The sequence below is a fragment of the Pempheris klunzingeri genome, chromosome 2 (genome assembly GCF_042242105.1).
Source record: "Pempheris klunzingeri isolate RE-2024b chromosome 2, fPemKlu1.hap1, whole genome shotgun sequence".
NCBI lineage: Eukaryota > Metazoa > Chordata > Actinopteri > Acropomatiformes > Pempheridae > Pempheris > Pempheris klunzingeri.
In genome coordinates, this window is record NC_092013.1 from 12,748,656 (window position 1) to 12,765,257 (window position 16,602).

The following is a 16,602-nucleotide window of genomic DNA, read 5'->3' on the forward strand; positions in this document are numbered from 1 at the left end:
GTTAAGGTGTTGGAAGAGAGAAAGTTGGATTGGTGCGTCCCTACAATGTATAATGTCGGGTCAGAGAGAGATAATGTCTTGATTTGGATAATTAAAGAAGATATTATAAGAGATAATAAAAATAACATAACAGTGGATAAAGATACCAACAATAAGCTTTATTTCTATACATGCAATGAGAAAAGGAAAGTGTGAGAAAGAGAGAGAGAGTTATTTTTCAGGCGCATCTTTGGAGAGTCTCTCCATCAACGTCTTCCACAAACCCTTTTTTTCGTCGTCCATCTGTTGCGCACTCCCTGAACAATAAAAAAAAAAAAGTTAACTTAACAAAACTGTTTCCTGAATAGTCGGAAATATAAATATGATATTGTGGGTCCATACCTCTCAAAAGAACTTTACACTCGTCTACCGTAACTCCAGTAAAACTTGTGTCTCTTACACGAGGAAACTGTGAACAGATACAAATGAATGAAATCCAAAGTAGCCGCCACAAGGTCGTCAATAATTAATTAAATTAGGTTCTTAAAACACAGATATAGGGGATACAGTTATGGAGATAAATATTTATACTGTACTCACTCGTTGTCTGTATACGTTGCTGTTAATGCGGGCCAAACTTTCATACATCTGGTCGCATTTCTCCGGATCTGATATCTGGTGGGGAAAATGTATTGATTGGACAAACATCAGACGCTAGGAACCACGCTAACATGAAAAAAATAGAAGGAAAAAAAAACTTCAGATATGTTACAGCTGCATTTCATAAAGAATAATAAAACTGAGGAAATCATAAAAGTGCAAATAACTTAACTGTGCCAGTAAAACAGAAGAATAAAACTTTAAATGTCATCATAAAAGCTACACAAAGAATAACATGTAGAACTACTAGTAAAGTCAAACTTACTTACAATTTTGAATTAATCATTAATAGATTAGTCCAACACTCCTGACTCCCACTCAAACTTAAAGATGATCCACGAATAATATGGTACATTGATATAAAAATATTGCTATTTATAAAATGTGTGTTCCAAATATTTATGAGGCGATTCACTAATGAAAATAATCACATCCAGTAGAGACTGGCAACACTGGAGCAGAACAGACAGACTCTATGAACCAATGATGTAAGTGTTTATATTAAATACAAATACCAATATAACCATGTGAAATCATTCCCTTCTGCATGTAACATCAGTATAAAAGTGGTATAAAGAAATATAAAATCATTTATATTGGATTATTATAACTAACTCTATATATTAGTATAAGGCAATGACAATGAAGGGATCTTGAATCTTAACTGTGTGAGCCTTATTTACATGTTCCAGCTGCAGCTATTTTTTTTTTTTTAATTCATCATATTTTGGATACAAATTATTAACCTCAACAATAACGTGATATCAGCTATAACAGCACAGATAAGTTGGACGATAAGTAACAAGAACCACAATACAGTGTATTTTTACTTGTATTTTACTTGTGTTGTTGAGCTGTTTGTGTTAAAATAGAATATCAGATTTAAAATTTAATTTACTAAATCTATGTAAACCGAGAGTTTTCAGGCACTTTTCTTTTCCAGTTTTATCAGGATGGAAAGAAAACCAATGAAACTGTGTTTACATGGTGAAACCTGGTTAACTGGCTGGTTTATTTAAGTCATAATGAGTAAACTTCAGTACATTAGCATCGGCCTGCACGGCTCCGTTTACAGTGTTGATGGTTAAGAGGCTTTACGGGTGTCCCTCACCGACCAGGGCAGGGAAGGTCGCCGGCTGCTGGCGCTCCTAGCGCCGGTTACCCTGTTAGCTTAGCTCGGTGTTAGCAGGAGGGTCAGTTAAACGACGTTACCTGTGTGTTTTCACCCTCACGGAAGGCTGAAGCTACTCGCTGCAGCAGAAACGTCGCCATGTCGTGGCCTTTCTGTGACTCGTTCCGGGGCCATTCCTCACACAGCTTTAGGAACCGACGGTACCTGGTGGCGGACATCTTTGGGTATGTAACGATGATCGACTCTGGTGAGGTCTGAGCCTTGTCGCTCCCCGTACTTGTGTCACAGTTAAAGTCTTCCTCCTCCTGTCTGCCGACCCTCGTTGTGCCGCACATTAGCGAGATGAGCGGAGCAAACGCTAAAAAGGGTTCTTCCTCCAGCGCGATGGAGTGGATCAGCTCAGCGTGTCGATTTGCAACAGACAGAAACGACTTCAGGAGGTGAGTTAATATGAATAAAACACTGTGTAATGTGTTTGAATCGTGTGCTAACATTAGCTAATGTTAGCACACACTGCGCCAGGGAGGTTCGCCCTTGCTTGTCCCAGTGTCTCACTGTTTTCTGGACTAGTCAAACCCGGTTGACACTGTAAAGACACTAACTCAGGTCATCTACCCAGGGGTCCCAGAACCCCAGGGGCCCCTGCAGGCTTCAGGCCTACTGTATGTGAAATGTGAGTTCAGATAATTGCAACATCACCATAAAGTATTCACTGCCATGACCTTTGCGGGTCCTGCTTAGTTAGCTGGATCCTTGGAGGACTGTTTCACTGAAGCTCGTGGTTCAAAACACTGTATTCACTTATGTGATGATATGGTGCTTTTACATTAGAGCTGCACAAAGATATACTGGCTTATTGATACGTTAGCTGTCGGTGCAAATATCACTCAATGAATAATAAGAAATTTCAGAGGAGAACAACCAAAATATGTATGATGCAATATAGAGAAAGAGTGTATTAACAGACTAATGTCCTGCCCAGTACATGTCATGGCAGATATAAAAGGCGTCACTGTGTCCCAGTGGTTTAGATGGTTTAGAGTAAATGCAAATGTTTGTTCTGTGTTCATGAACAAAATGATGGCAAACAGTAGGTATATTATTACTGGTCAGGGTGTGTGTAAGTTAAGTGTTAAAGTAATAAATAAAGCATAGAAAAAATGTGCATGTTACTCAGAAGAATCAGTGGTTAATGAAGGCCCAGCAGGTTTTTCCAGCCACAGTCACTAAGTAGTATTTTTTAAGAAGTATGTCATTTATGGTGCTGTTTGTTTAATCCTCTAAGAAAAAGTCATCATTTTGTATTTCAGGAATCTTCTGGTCAACCTGGGCTTGTTTGCAGCTGGTGTTTGGGTTGCGAGAAATCTTTCAGATTTTGACCTGATGTCTCCGCAGCCTGTGACATAACCTGGTCAAACTGCATCACTGCCAAAACTGGGATGATGGTGAGATCTTGTTCTTTGCTTTTGGTCAAACTGATGTGTGTTACAGTCAAACTGCAGCTTGTTTGCAGACAGCTGCCCAAGTTACAAAATCTTAGCTTAAATTGGTACATTGTTTGTAATGGCTTGATCTTTTTGTTGCTTTTTAGGTGTCTTGGACCAACAAAGAAGAAACAAAGGGCATGAAAAAATAATCTTGACTAGTTACACTATGAAAACAAATCATCTTGACCTGAATTAGCTTCTCTTTTCTGTAGAATATCATATTTCATGTCATTATAGGTGGGTTGAAGAGGAATAACTACATTCAATGTCTCTGTTCTTCTTGTCCTTTAGATTTTGAAACGGTTTTAATTTTTAAACTCAAAACGTGTCTAAGCCTCTGAAGTGTATTATTTTGGTACATTATATTGTGTGTTTTGTTATTTCCGCTGCCATGTCCTCTCAGGAGCTCTTTGTTGCTGCAGCTCATAAATATCTGTCTGCTGGTAGAAAATCTCTCTCTGGTCCTCAGAGTCTGGACTTGGCCGCTCAGGTCTTGGCTGTTGATCTGGGGCTGAAACCGGCTTTATTGTATGACAGCAACGGCGCCAGTGCTGATCAGGTGCAGCAGTATTTGAGCTCCTTGCAGTCTTCCCGGCTCGTGTCTAAATCGCTTCTCACGCTGGATTTAAACGGAAACGCTCTCATTGTTAACCCGGCTATAGTCAGATCAAATGTGGAACAGCTGTTGCACGATAACGGCGTGCTTGTGATTGACGTCGGCCACTCACTGGAGAAGCCCACCACCACTGACCCGCTCAGAGGGGAGCTGAAGAGCACGATGCACGATCTGCTGCTTCTTCTGAAAGGGTTGGAACAACTGAAGGAGGCAGAGAAACCTCATTACGTTGGAGAAAAATCAGAGGAATGGAACCTGTGCACAGTATTTGGTCTTTTATTGGGTTACCCCGCCACTTACTGGTTTGATCAGACCCAGAGCTTTGAAAACTGTCTGTCTATGACTCCCCTGGTGGTGACTACAGCCTCAGCAACGTGGCAGGCCGATGCCACAGTGCACACATTTCGTCTGTACTCCTTCAGTGTCCCGGCTGTTCTGCTTGAAGAGATTCAGTCCAACCTGGAAGACTGGAGGCTTCGTTTACATGAAAGATTTCAGCAGCAAAATGTCCTGAAGGATCTTACAGTTTGTCAGTCCACAGTCACTCTGCCCTCAGTCTGTTTGTAGTGTGAACGTATGTTTGTCTTTAAAATAAACTGTTATGAAATATGTGGGTTTACGTCAACGCTCTGTTGAACTGTGTCAGTTTTATTTATTAATGTGCAGCCGGAGTCTCTCACACATACACACACACTCGACCTACATCATGACAGCAGTGACTGATCAACTATGTTTCAAAAGTTAAGTGTTTATATTTTATTATGTAAAGTCGTGAACAAAGAGAAAAGCAGAGATCTAAGCAGTAAATTATATCGTTTTATTTAAACAGAACAAAACTGAGATGAAATTATCCTTTTGGGAATCCATTCTGAATAAATGTAATTCAAACTCATTAGTTCAGTAAACTGAATTAGCCCAAGGAAAAAACAAGCTTTAGTCTTTGCCATCTGTTTGTAAAGCTTAACTGGTAGTGGTAATCCGAAGTTACAGTTTAATGCTATGGAGCCATCAATAATATCAGTTCCACTTTTGCCTTTCATGCTGTAAAAAACGTCTATTGTACTGTATTACTCAGGGCTTGAAGGTCTCAGGCACGAAGCAGTTTTAAATTCACATACTTTTTAATTCAATATATTGTCCACATTTCCTGTGTTCGGGCTCAGAAATATTTCTTGCTTTAATCCCTGATTAACGTACTCAGTCTATAGACTTTATATATTAATGTCTTACACTTAGTGTCCAAGTCATCCTCTATCTCTGTCTGATAATGTGGCGTAAGGGGACCAGTCTATTACATGATCACCTGTCGTGCTGAGTTCATTTCATACAGAGAGACGTAATGATGTGTCAGAATGTGAATATTGGTATATTTAGTAAAATGTGCATCTACTGAAAATGCATAACTGTGTTTGTGGAGTCTGACACTGATGATGTCCTCCTCAAATTGTGCAAAACAGAAAACATGTTTCACAATGTTTTTACATACAAACATTTGCATCAGTTTTCGGTAAAACAATATTTACTTCTTGACTGTCAGCAGCAGCTAGTCCACTCTATCGACTAGAATAGCATTTAAGGTGCACACCCATCTCTGCACTGTTATGTAAAAACATGAGAATAATCATTCCAGGACAGCACTGATCACACCGTTTAAAAGCCGTCTGATTGCAGTAGACTTTTGTATGATCTCTTTAATTACTTTACAAAGCTGTATCATCTTACCTTTGACATGATTTTTACCGTCACACAATAAGAGCTTGCACTTCTACATTTTGTAGTTTTGTTTAACAAGCAAAAAGACTTCCTAACAGATTTTTCAATACAACACAATGTCCCTCCTACCTGATTCAATTTAAATAAAAGCAGCACCAGTATACAGGTGAGACGGACCTTGTGGCTCTCTCCTCATTTCACCTCCCCAGTAGTAACATTCAACTGTTCTGCATATAATAGGTGAGAGCAGATGAGTCAGTTCTTGTTCTACGTTTAAAACAGTTGCAAATTCTGCAGGCAGAGAGGTGCAGATGCTCCTGACTCCTTTTATGTTTCACAAAAAAAAAAGCCAAACGGCTGAGGCAGTCATCCTGATGTTGTTTACCTGTTCAAATCTGAGGTAGTTTTATGACCAGCTTATACAAACTGTGTGTGTCCATGACAGTCAGAGACGCTGAATGACTGACAGCACTTCACCACAGCGGCCGCTCACTTTCAGCTCGGCCAGGTGGTCTGCCCTCGTGGTACCAATGTTCACGATGGCGACAGGCATTTTCCTATCACTTGCTGCCAGTAAAAACCTGTAACCTGAATATACCTGACACAGAGGGGCGCAATTAAATTAAAAAATCCAGAAGAATTGTGGTGTAAACTTGTGCTATTTTCACCAAGGTGCTTCACACATTTCTCTAACACCTACCTGTAGAGATGACCCCACGACTAGCACCGCATCCGACTCCGCCAGTCTGTCGTGCACAAACTGTACCGTCGCTTTGTTCACTGTGTCCCCAAAAAACGTCACCTCAGGCTTCAGTGTCCCTCCGCAGTCCCCACAGGAGGGAACTCTGAAACTGAGGACCTGCTCGTCCTCCAAGAAGACGTCACCGTCTGGAGCCACGGCGCCTGCCTGCGCTCTCCAGTCGGGGTTTAGTGCCACAAATTGCTTCTGGAGCTCCTCCCTCGCCGAGATGCCACCACAGCCCAGACACACGACCCTGAGGACACATGCACGAACACTAGTATTTCATCTTTATACATATTTTAGTCAAAAGGCAAAGATGACGAAAGATATTTTCTCTTATATCTGAGATATCACTTCTCTACCACTGGCAGTGTTGAGAGTTGCAGAGAGTTTTGGTTTCTTTTAAGCAGATTTTGAGATATCACTCTGCTTAAGAAGATGTCACTGTGAACTGATTTCATTGCAACTACTTTATATGGAAGAAATAGACCCAATGGAAACTGTTATTACTGTATGTGAAGTAACCGCTGCGCCTTTTCTTTGAATTACATGTTGGTATCAAATTATTAAATACAATTTTAAAATATTCGGGGCACAACTAACACCTTCGCCTCTACTGTATTTGGGTGGCAGAATAAGCAAATAAAACCAAAACTATCTGCGTGGCTGGAAACCACAAGGGGTGAAAATGTATTTGGGTAAACCATCCCTTTAAATTCTCTGCTTTATTTCTACTGACACTTAATCCCTTCTTCTACCATTTATTATTTTCGACTTATGATCGTGCACCATTATGAAACTGTTTTATCTTTTCCTTTTCCAGAAATTAAAAATCTGGAGACCACAGTTTTGACAGCTACCACAGCAGGTTCATGATTAAAGTGTCAGATGATGTTTCCTCACCTGTGGGTACAGCCGTGAAGTTCTGTAAGTCTCTTCTGTCCTGCCTTTGAATGAAGAGCATCCACATTCTGTGTAACCAGCCAGTGCAGCTTCCCCCTCTCCTCCCACCGCTGCAGGGTCCTGTGAGCAGAGTTTGGCTGATGGGAGGAGAACTGCGGCCACCCCACAAAGTTTCTGGCCCAGTAGCGCTGACGGGACTTTGCACTGCGGACAAACTCTGCGTGCTGCATGGGTCGCCTGTCAGTGCGGGCGTACAGCCCGACACCCTCTGAGCGGTAATCCGGGATCCCAGACTCCGTGGAAAGCCCTGCTCCGGTGATGATAAACAGGCGTCGGGAGCGGGACACGAAGCCCTGCAGCTGCTGCAGGGAGTGGGCGTCAGCGGTGCTGCAGGCGGGGACGAAGGTCAACATACCCGCAGGGACTGAGGATGCCCCTCTCACAGGTACTGTGAGGACCCGCCATGGTAATCTCATCTGCAGGGAGACAAACACAGCACGGAGGATTATACACACCTCCTGGTCCCTGTTGGTACAATACACCCATGTGTGCTACACTGACAGGTCACTGTAACAGTAACAAAAGCTACACAACTAACAGGCTAAACACAACATTTATTTACATTGTAATGTTTCATGAGCGTCAGTGCCTACAAAGCTTGAATATATGAGAGATAAATATGTAAATTTAGCAAGAAACACTGGAAACAGTCACTGGGCTACTTTCCCTAAGTGCACATTTCAACAGCTAACTGTTAGCTAACGTTTACGATACAATGTTAGTTAGCTAGCTCTGTTTAGGGACGTTATTTAGCTACTATACCTTATTTGTGAGTTACAGCGGTAGCTTCAGTTTAAAGTTACAGTTGTAACTGGCAAAGTTTCAGCAGCTACAGAAAGTTGATTCAATAACATAACAAACCGCACAGGCTGATATAAGATGGGAACCTTTGTCCGGCTGTTACAGCGGCAGCAACAGGAAGTACCGAGTTTTTACGTAACACCGAACAGAACCGCGCTGTAGTCTGGGAGCTGTAGTCCAAAGTTTAAAGCTCAAGCTTGCTGTGGTGTTCAACCTTGTTTTTTCTGACAATTTTAAATTGTCTAAATTTGTTTTATCATGGTATGTTTGTGCTGTATATGTAACTCTTACTGTGCAGCAAACCATTTTATTTATGGTGACAAACAGTAGTCCAAAGGAATCCATCTTGTTATTTATAAAAGTGATTACCTAAACAGTAAACACACTCATAGAATAGCATCTTAACTTAATACATAGGTACATATACCTTTGTTGATTTGAATGGAGCTATTATTAACCAAGCATATTTTCACTAATCTTTAGCAGTAAAAGTGGGGGTGCATGATTAGTGATGGGCAGGGGGAGGTTGTCAGGAAATTTTTCATTCAATTAACATCTGAAAATGTCATTTCCAACAATACTGATTCATCAGTAATGACCAATAAAGCTGCTCTGTATTTCGTTGTTTGCCAAGACAATAACTTTTACTATGCAGAATATGGGAGCTGATAGTGCAAATGCTACTTCAGCATTTGTTCGGATCTAAACTAACGCTTTAAAAACACCAAAGTCACACGAGAACACAAACAAACTTACTGTTCCAAGGCAGCGGCTGATCAACAATGCCGGCGTTCTGTGAAGTAAAATTACTGTTTTCGTCAATGGAGCTATATAGTGGCTGTTTCTGGTTTAACAGAAAGGATCTTGCAGGTGTCTCTCTGTAGGGATCCTGTCCATAATGTTGTCAGTCACGTCAAATAATAATCTGAGCCTGTCAGTGGCAAAAACACTTTTAGTGAACGTACTTTGAGTGGTGCAGTTGCTCCAAAGGATTACGTTACAGCTATTGTAGCTTGTTCAAGGCTGCTGGGGGAGGCGATCTTTCTGTTCCTACCCGTCATTTCAAAACCAAACTATGTTAAAAAAAAAATAGAGCCCATTTTTAAAAATATCAGTTATCCTTTAATGGCAGGAATTTGTTTTGCATTTTTAAAAGACACATGGATTACACACAATATAACATTTTAAGTTATAATGGCATCTGGAAGTCAGTTTGAAGGCAGCAAAGTTTAGACTTTAATCTGTGCTGTGAACAGGATGATACCAGTGATGGTTTGCAGTCGTCCGATATGGACGAAACACGTTTGTGGATGAAGGTTCGAACCACTGAGGAGCACAGAGAAAAACGTTTCCTCCTGTGTATCTATCAGAATATGCTGCACACATCCTGATTGCAAAACTCCAAGATATCTGTTGTCGGGAAAACAGATGTAAACATTAGCATTAAACATAGTTTAGTTTAAATATGTGTTTTACAATAAAGTGAGTGTGTTCGATGAGTCGTACCAGAGTGTGTGCAGTTGAAGACAGTTTCTGCGTGACTGTAAAACTCTTCTCCGAGGATGGAGCGGTAGTCCATGTGGCTCGTGTGGACAAAACACTGAGTTGCATCTTTGAACAGAAGATCACTTTCTCCATATTGGTGAGACTCAAAGAGCTTGAACTCTGTGTTTGGGTTGGCTGCCAAAGTTTCCTATGAGATAAAAACAAACCTGTTTGTTAAAAGAGTAAATCTCTCTAAACATTCTCTATTTCTTTTCTGCAATGTCAAAGGTCATAATTTGACTGTTCTGGTCTCTTTTAGTATTCTCCAGGAGAAGCAAAGGACTTGATCTTAGATAACAGTTGTTTTGAGTACTTTGCTCAGCTAATTCCTGATGTAAATCACAATGTTGCTAATGTTGGACTTTAGGTCAGACATCTTAGGCAACTGACAAATTTCTCTTTTTTTTTTAATCTAAAAATGTTTTTATATATGTTAATAAAGCATCACACTGTAGCCTGAAACAACCCTGTCCTAAATGCAGTGGTAAGTATTGTGGGGTTTCGCATGACGTCAACTCCACCTTATTTTAAGGACGTTGAAACAAATTGTTTTTATTTGCATCATCAACTTATTACCGCTGTGTATTCATTTTATTTGTAATCAAAGAAAACAGTGACCTTAACTAGTTAGTTATGACTAAATGTTTAGTATATATAGTATATGGTTGTTGTTGTGAGAAAGAAAGTTATCAGAGTTTCTCATGTCAAGAACATCTTTATCCAAGGACTCCTTGGCGCTGCCAAGCTGCCCTTAAGCAAGGCACTGAACCTCTAAGTGCTCACTCTACCATCTCCACCTACACTGCTATTCTATATATTATTAATTTATATGAATATTATAATATGGTTATGTGTGTGTGTAAAAGAGAGGGAAAAAAGAATTTCCCCAATAGAGGATTAATAAAGTAATTTTTCTGCAATCCAAAGAATAAACTACTTTGTATTAAATTAAGCTCAACGTTTTGTTCTTCCGTTTTTCAGTATTTGGTTCCTACAAACCTGATAATGCTTATTTATATATAGTTGTTGAAGCTGAACAAGAAGAAAAAAAAAAAAACGGACAGTATTTTAAAGACTTTCCTACTTCATTTGTCCCAAGTTGCAGTTTCAAGGGTTTCTTTTAAGCGGTAGAAGAGCTGCTTCGTCATAGAGAGAGAGATCCACAAACATACGCCGTCCTTGATGCCTTCAAGAGACTGCAGAGCCCCCTGTTTTGTAGACTGTCCGCTGTGGAGCCATGTGGGTACACACCCGATTTAAAGCATCCCCCTTTTTTTAAAATAATCTGTTCGCACAAACTGACCTGTGACTTCATGAGGAAGTCGTACACTCGAGCCGTGAGCACTGGCCGCGTCATGATGGTGTTCGGTGGGATGACTCCCAGGTTGCAGCTCTCCCACTCTGACAGCGGCGCCCGACGACCATCGCCGCACAGCAGCTCAAAGTCTGATGACGTCCACCCCTCTGCCCAACCAGTGGAGCCCAAACCTGAAGTACAACACGACAACGACATAGTGTAACACAATAAACGCACAGTTCATGTTGGCATCAGCGTGTGTGTTCAAGTCTTGAATATCTCACTGAGGATGTTGGCAAGAAGGTTGTGTTGGTCAAGGAAGGCCACGTCGCCGTAGCTTTTACCACTGGGATCTCCAACCAGACACCTGTGATAATGGGCGAAGTACATTAAAACTGTTACAACTGAAACCAAAACCACCTCAATCCGCCTCTTCAAAACTTTCATAAAAACCATTCAAATGCTGCACACTAGCAATCACAGATAAACAGAGAGCTCTTGACCAGGTGAGCCACTACGCGTACCTTAAAGCCCCCATGTTGCCATAGTAACGCTCATTGTGGTTGTCAGCGCAGCGTTTGGTGGCAGCCTCCCCTGTGCCTCCCATACACACTTTACACAGGTTCCCCTGAGTACCTGGAAGGCAGCCTTTCCAAAACACCTTGTTGTACACTAAGGAAACACAAAAGCGTGCCGCTGCAGTCATCCTGTGTGTGACGTTTAGTGCAATAACGTATTAAGTTTAAAATGAGACCAGCAGCTAGCAGTAGGAAGTGACAGCACACAGAGAGGACATATAATTCAATGAGGGTTTTGGTGCAGGGCTCCATATGGTTGAATCACTGCACTACCTTGGTTTGGATCACAGGGGGAGCTGCTGTTGTGCTCCAGGCTCAGCGTGAGTCTGTACGGCAGCAGCCACCCTGCTGGGCTGTACATGTGGCCGTGACAGGAGCGGCGGCCTCCCAGGTTCCCGATGTATATATTTCTGCTGGAGCGCTTTGCCACCGCCACGCCAACCACCGAGGGCAACACTGAGCAGAGAGACAGAGGTGGTTTCAATGGAAAAACGACAATCACATCAGCTGCCAAGATTGTTTGGCCATTTACGGCGCTGCCTCACCATCTGTCTCTAAGTGGGTTGATCCTTCAGCGGGCACACATTTTCTCTCTTTCTCTGAGAGTCCAAGAGAAACACGGTGGAAACAGATCAATACATGTGTAGTGATCAATCTGGTGATCATTTTTTTTACAGCTTTATATAAGGTTAATAAAAAGGTGAAAAACTTCAGGTTAACTGCTTAAATTGCAGGCCCTTTCCTTGGGTGCTTCGCCTTTAGAAAATGTTAATTGCAGATGTCAAATACCTTCGACTTAGTATTACTTATTATTATTTGGGGGTTCTCAGTAGTGCAGGCAGAAAGGTCATTACTAGAAACATAATTACATTTCTAGGCTGCAACAGGAAAAGGCTGAGAAAATAAGGGGAAGTTAGATCTTATATTTTACATCATTAAGGCACAACCTAAGGTTCTAGATCTGTTTTCTAAGTTTTCCTTTTTCAATATGCCGCATTACGTTTTGTTCATGAATTGTTATTATTTACATGTACATGCAATTTATTATTCGTTTTCTTTTAACCTCTATGTCCTTGCATTATCATATAGAATTACTATTTCAATTATTGATGTGTATTTTGCTATTATGGGCTGTCAAGACTTCTACAGTCTTTTTAGATTGACTGTAGATGTACATTGCTTTATTATTTGTACACACATTGCATTTTCAGAGCCATTTTTAGTACCAACAGTCCAAAAACTCAAAGATATTTAAGCGTTGAGAATAGACCTTAGTAGAAAAGAATAAGAGACTCTTACCGTAATATTCTGTGACTACAGGGACAAGGCCACATTTTCCTGCGATGAAAGAGTGAGTTGCATCCAGCGAGACAGCGTCCACCTCGTCCCTCTGCAGTGATGTTAGGAGAGTGCACAGGTGATTATAAGGTGAATGACAGTTGTTTTTCAAGTGTGATAAAAAGTTATTATCCAAGTTATTATCCCACCATCCTGTGTGTTACATTACTTAGATGACGTACCTTAATTTTTTCAATACAGTCTCGCATCGAGACGGCTCTAACACACACCAGCGGGTCTGACTTTATATTGAGAGCCCACTGCTCACATTTCTTCTGCTCTGCATGGCTAATACAGCACCACCGCACAACACTGTCCTCCAGTGAACTTCCTGCACACATACAGCTTCAGTGAGGTCATAAAATCACACCCGCAGTCTGTTTCGAATATAAAAATGAACAGCTATCCACCAATGTCGGCGAGCACCTTCATGTCCAAGACCTTTGAGGAGTGCCACATAATCCAGCCCCAGCACCTGACTGACATCCATGTCATCCTCCAGAACAGCTAGTTTATCCGTCACATCTTTGAAGAGCAGGTCGTTTTCTCCAAAAGATGATGAGTTGAAGAGTTGGAAGCGCTTACGCTCTCTTCCTTGTTGGCCAAACAGCATCTAAAACAATAATGAACACTCCTTCAACAATCTTTTATTGGGGTGAAGGAAAAATCAAAGACATACAGCCTGGAAAGACAGTGTGATATTTGTGGGCAAAAGAGTCAAAAGAAAAATGTACCTGCACTGTCATCAGAAATTTGCGAGCAACCTTGCGAAAGTTAAACCTGCTGACCATGCCGCCACCTGGACCGCGTCCCAGATTACAGTTTCTGTAGTGGCTGAGAGGAGCTTGTGTGCCATCTGTACACAGTAACCTGAACTCCTCTCTCTCACCGTCTGAGGACAAACAGAGCATGAAAAGAAGGAGAGAAAAGCAGATCTTACTATGCTTAAAACAGGAGCTTCTTCTATTTGAATCTGTAAATCTTCATCAACACCGCCTGTGATGTCTCATGTGTGTTTTATCAATTTTAAACTGTATGCTTTTTAATATTATTAATTATATAAAAGCAGATATTGTTTCATGAAAGAGATAGTGATCCTGGAGCTGACCATGTTCATGTCTGATCTCTGAAGTCTACTACTGCTGCTCTGTGTATTTTGTGTATTTTTTTTTTGTGGCATTTTTGCCTTCATTAAATCTGCAGACAGCAAAGAAAAGAGTGAAATAAAAAGGTAGAGATATGAAGGACGATTTGCAACAAAAATGCCTGGCTGGACTCAAGGTGAGGACGCTGCAATGACAGTTGAAACTGCAACAGAATAAATGAATAGTACGATACTATAGAAGTCCATTAGAGGACAGTTTACCTTCAATATTTTCGAGAGCTAAATGGTCCACAAATGCAACATCTCCTGCTCCGTTCCTGAGACACCTGTGACAGAGCAGAAGAGGCAATAGATGATCGACTGTCTACATGCTTGAAATATAGCAAATGTGTGTCTCAAGTTCAGAGCTTGTCGATCCTTTGTTGAATCTGACCTGAGGGCCCCTTGGCTGTTGTAGAAGGGCTCACTGTGGGACGTTTCACAGTGGTAATTCTTCTGGCGAATGTAGGACTTCTGGCCTTGGCACAGAGCGCACAGAGGTGGTGCCATGGCAGCAGCTCCAGGAATACAGCTGGCACTGAAAAAGGTACTGACGTCTGCTCGAGAGGAGAAAAACAAGTCGGGGGATCGAAAAAACAGATGACAAGAAACGACAGTTGAAAGAAGAAGAACCTTCCACAGTCTACTGTTTCCACTGACAGATGATTAGAAACTCATTACCCTGACTGAGCGGCTGTTCTTTTGACCAGCTCAGGTAGTTGCGGGACAGCAGGAAGCCGAGTGGAAGGCTCCATCCAGCCGTCCATCGAGCCCCGCTGTGACAGCTCCTGTGGCCCTGCAGGGAGCGTATGTCTAAACTGCTGTTTCTCACCACAGCCACAGACAGGATGCAGCCTCCTGCAGGACTCAGTGTAGACACAGATGGACATACACAGACAGGCATACAGGCTCAGATACAGGCGCTGTGGAGACGAGCTCAAGTGCCTCAAAAAGGTGTAGTAAACTTACCGTCAGTGTATATCTCCTTGGCGATGGCAACGAGGCCGAACTGCTTCACGGCAGAATAAACTTCTCCTGCATCTAACGTCACTATATCAGCACGGTTAGCCTGAAACAAAGCATAAGGGTCCATACACCTCTGAAGGCTTTCATCATACAGAATCAACAAATACACATTAATCATGCATGTCAATAGTAATTGATTATTAAGTAACAAAGTATCAAAGCCTTTCATTTTTCCAGATTGGGTGTTGTTGCTAATTCAAAACACCAACACATTTTTATGTCTGATTTAATGAAGGAAGGGTTTCCATGAGCCTGAGACATGGGACGTCAGTGGCATTGGCTGTTCCTGGTTTTGATATTTTCTTCCATTGAAAAGGTAATCATCAATAACAGAGCTAAATTGATAAGTTAGCTTAAGGTAATTTAGAAATTTCTATTACATTGTCTGTCTATCAGAGCACTGATTTGACAGATTTGACACTGATTTGATTTTTCAACTTTAAAATGTCCTTTTCAGTACAACTATGTCATAATTTTCTAACACCAAACATAAGGGATCCTGATCAAAATAAGTTTATGTTGAATATTGATATCGACCTCAAAAATCTAGTACTTAGAAATTGTTGCCTGTAGTGTTACATCCCCCCTACAGGTTAAGTCACCTGTGAGATTAAATGTGAAAGACTTCAACATCTCAATAATGTTGATTCAAAACATTTCAACATCCATCTTTGTTCTTTACGTCTAATCTCTTTTCTAAAACATGCTTTTGTTGTCAATCAATTTATGTTTTCTTTGTGTATTTGTCAAGATGGTTTATTGTATAAGTTTAAAGTGTAATGCTCTAAACTATAAAAAAAAAAAGTATGACATTTAAGGTGAAGGGTGGCTCACCCTGATCCTATCGATGCAGTCAGTCGTGCTGGACGCTCGTATGCATGAGAGTCTGGCAAAAGCTGCAACAGTAGCTGGCGGCAGCACGGCCACCAGAGCTTTAGCTAGTTCTGCACACTTCCTCTGTTCAGGATCTGACACTGTGCACCACCGCATCTTCTTAGCTGACATGTAGGGAATAGTTAGAACAGTCCACATGAGTTAATCAGGGGATGAATATACATTTTGCATAGTCAACTTCATGCATATTTGTGTTTTAGAGAGATGCGGGTATTTGATGAATTTCTTTGTGCTTTCATTAGTTAAGAACTGTTAAAGCCAACTTTGAATTCTGGTAAAGTGTGAAATGATTTCACCACAATTATAATGTTTAAACCACTTTTAATAATGTCCATAAAAAGCTCAGAAAAGAGAGCAACAGTCCTGCCTTTAACATGCAAAAGCCAGCATTTATAAAGAATAAAAAACACTTTGAACAACATGAGACTGAATATGAGCATAAAATAACTCAACAACGTATGCACATGAACTAGTTCAGTAACAAAACTTACCCATGATGCAGCAAACAAAAATGAAAACGAGTAAAATGGCATAAAGTCCTCGCATTCTGCCGTGTTGTGGATAAAATCTGTCTTATGTAGTCTGCAGAGCGCAACAGACAGCTGTCTTTTCTGTTAGTCCAATGAATCCCAGGCACTCCTGCGTAGATTTTCCGTAGCATTAGAGGCACCAGCGGATAAATCGAAA

At 41.1% G+C, this 16,602-nt stretch overlaps 5 protein-coding genes across 5 annotated transcripts; 2 read left to right on the forward strand and 3 right to left on the reverse strand.

Annotated features, from left to right (window-relative positions):
* Nucleotides 1-137: 137 nt before the first annotated feature.
* uqcc2 (ubiquinol-cytochrome c reductase complex assembly factor 2) lies at nucleotides 138-2,018 on the reverse strand. Its single transcript, XM_070841366.1, has 4 exons — nucleotides 1,852-2,018; nucleotides 580-654; nucleotides 382-448; nucleotides 138-296 (listed from the first exon to the last, which is right to left on the reverse strand). The coding sequence occupies exons 1-4, from the start codon at nucleotides 1,987-1,989 to the stop codon at nucleotides 211-213; spliced, it is 366 nt and encodes a 121-aa protein (XP_070697467.1). The 5' UTR covers nucleotides 1,990-2,018; the 3' UTR covers nucleotides 138-210.
* A 54-nt stretch (nucleotides 2,019-2,072) lies between these two features.
* On the forward strand, nucleotides 2,073-3,586 carry tomm6 (translocase of outer mitochondrial membrane 6 homolog (yeast)). The gene is made up of 3 exons (XM_070841378.1): nucleotides 2,073-2,211; nucleotides 3,082-3,216; nucleotides 3,363-3,586. Exons 1-2 carry the CDS (start codon nucleotides 2,114-2,116, stop codon nucleotides 3,176-3,178), a joined length of 195 nt encoding a protein of 64 aa, XP_070697479.1. The 5' UTR covers nucleotides 2,073-2,113; the 3' UTR covers nucleotides 3,179-3,216; nucleotides 3,363-3,586.
* Nucleotides 3,587-3,649: 63 nt separating this feature from the next.
* On the forward strand, nucleotides 3,650-4,483 carry c2h1orf74 (chromosome 2 C1orf74 homolog). The gene has a single exon (XM_070841341.1). The coding sequence runs from the start codon at nucleotides 3,650-3,652 to the stop codon at nucleotides 4,439-4,441; it is 792 nt and encodes a 263-aa protein (XP_070697442.1). The 3' UTR covers nucleotides 4,442-4,483.
* A 1,447-nt stretch (nucleotides 4,484-5,930) lies between these two features.
* Nucleotides 5,931-7,708, reverse strand: sirt4 (sirtuin 4). Its single transcript, XM_070850160.1, has 3 exons — nucleotides 7,233-7,708; nucleotides 6,288-6,582; nucleotides 5,931-6,185 (listed from the first exon to the last, which is right to left on the reverse strand). The coding sequence occupies exons 1-3, from the start codon at nucleotides 7,706-7,708 to the stop codon at nucleotides 6,033-6,035; spliced, it is 924 nt and encodes a 307-aa protein (XP_070706261.1). The 3' UTR covers nucleotides 5,931-6,032.
* A 1,553-nt stretch (nucleotides 7,709-9,261) lies between these two features.
* Nucleotides 9,262-16,464, reverse strand: sxph (saxiphilin). The gene is made up of 17 exons (XM_070851043.1): nucleotides 16,407-16,464; nucleotides 15,856-16,019; nucleotides 14,965-15,064; nucleotides 14,677-14,853; nucleotides 14,390-14,552; nucleotides 14,218-14,282; nucleotides 13,586-13,743; nucleotides 13,278-13,464; nucleotides 13,034-13,182; nucleotides 12,813-12,903; nucleotides 12,059-12,112; nucleotides 11,787-11,969; nucleotides 11,460-11,607; nucleotides 11,220-11,302; nucleotides 10,942-11,126; nucleotides 9,600-9,786; nucleotides 9,262-9,503 (listed from the first exon to the last, which is right to left on the reverse strand). The coding sequence occupies exons 1-17, from the start codon at nucleotides 16,459-16,461 to the stop codon at nucleotides 9,460-9,462; spliced, it is 2,193 nt and encodes a 730-aa protein (XP_070707144.1). The 5' UTR covers nucleotides 16,462-16,464; the 3' UTR covers nucleotides 9,262-9,459.
* Nucleotides 16,465-16,602: the final 138 nt, after the last annotated feature.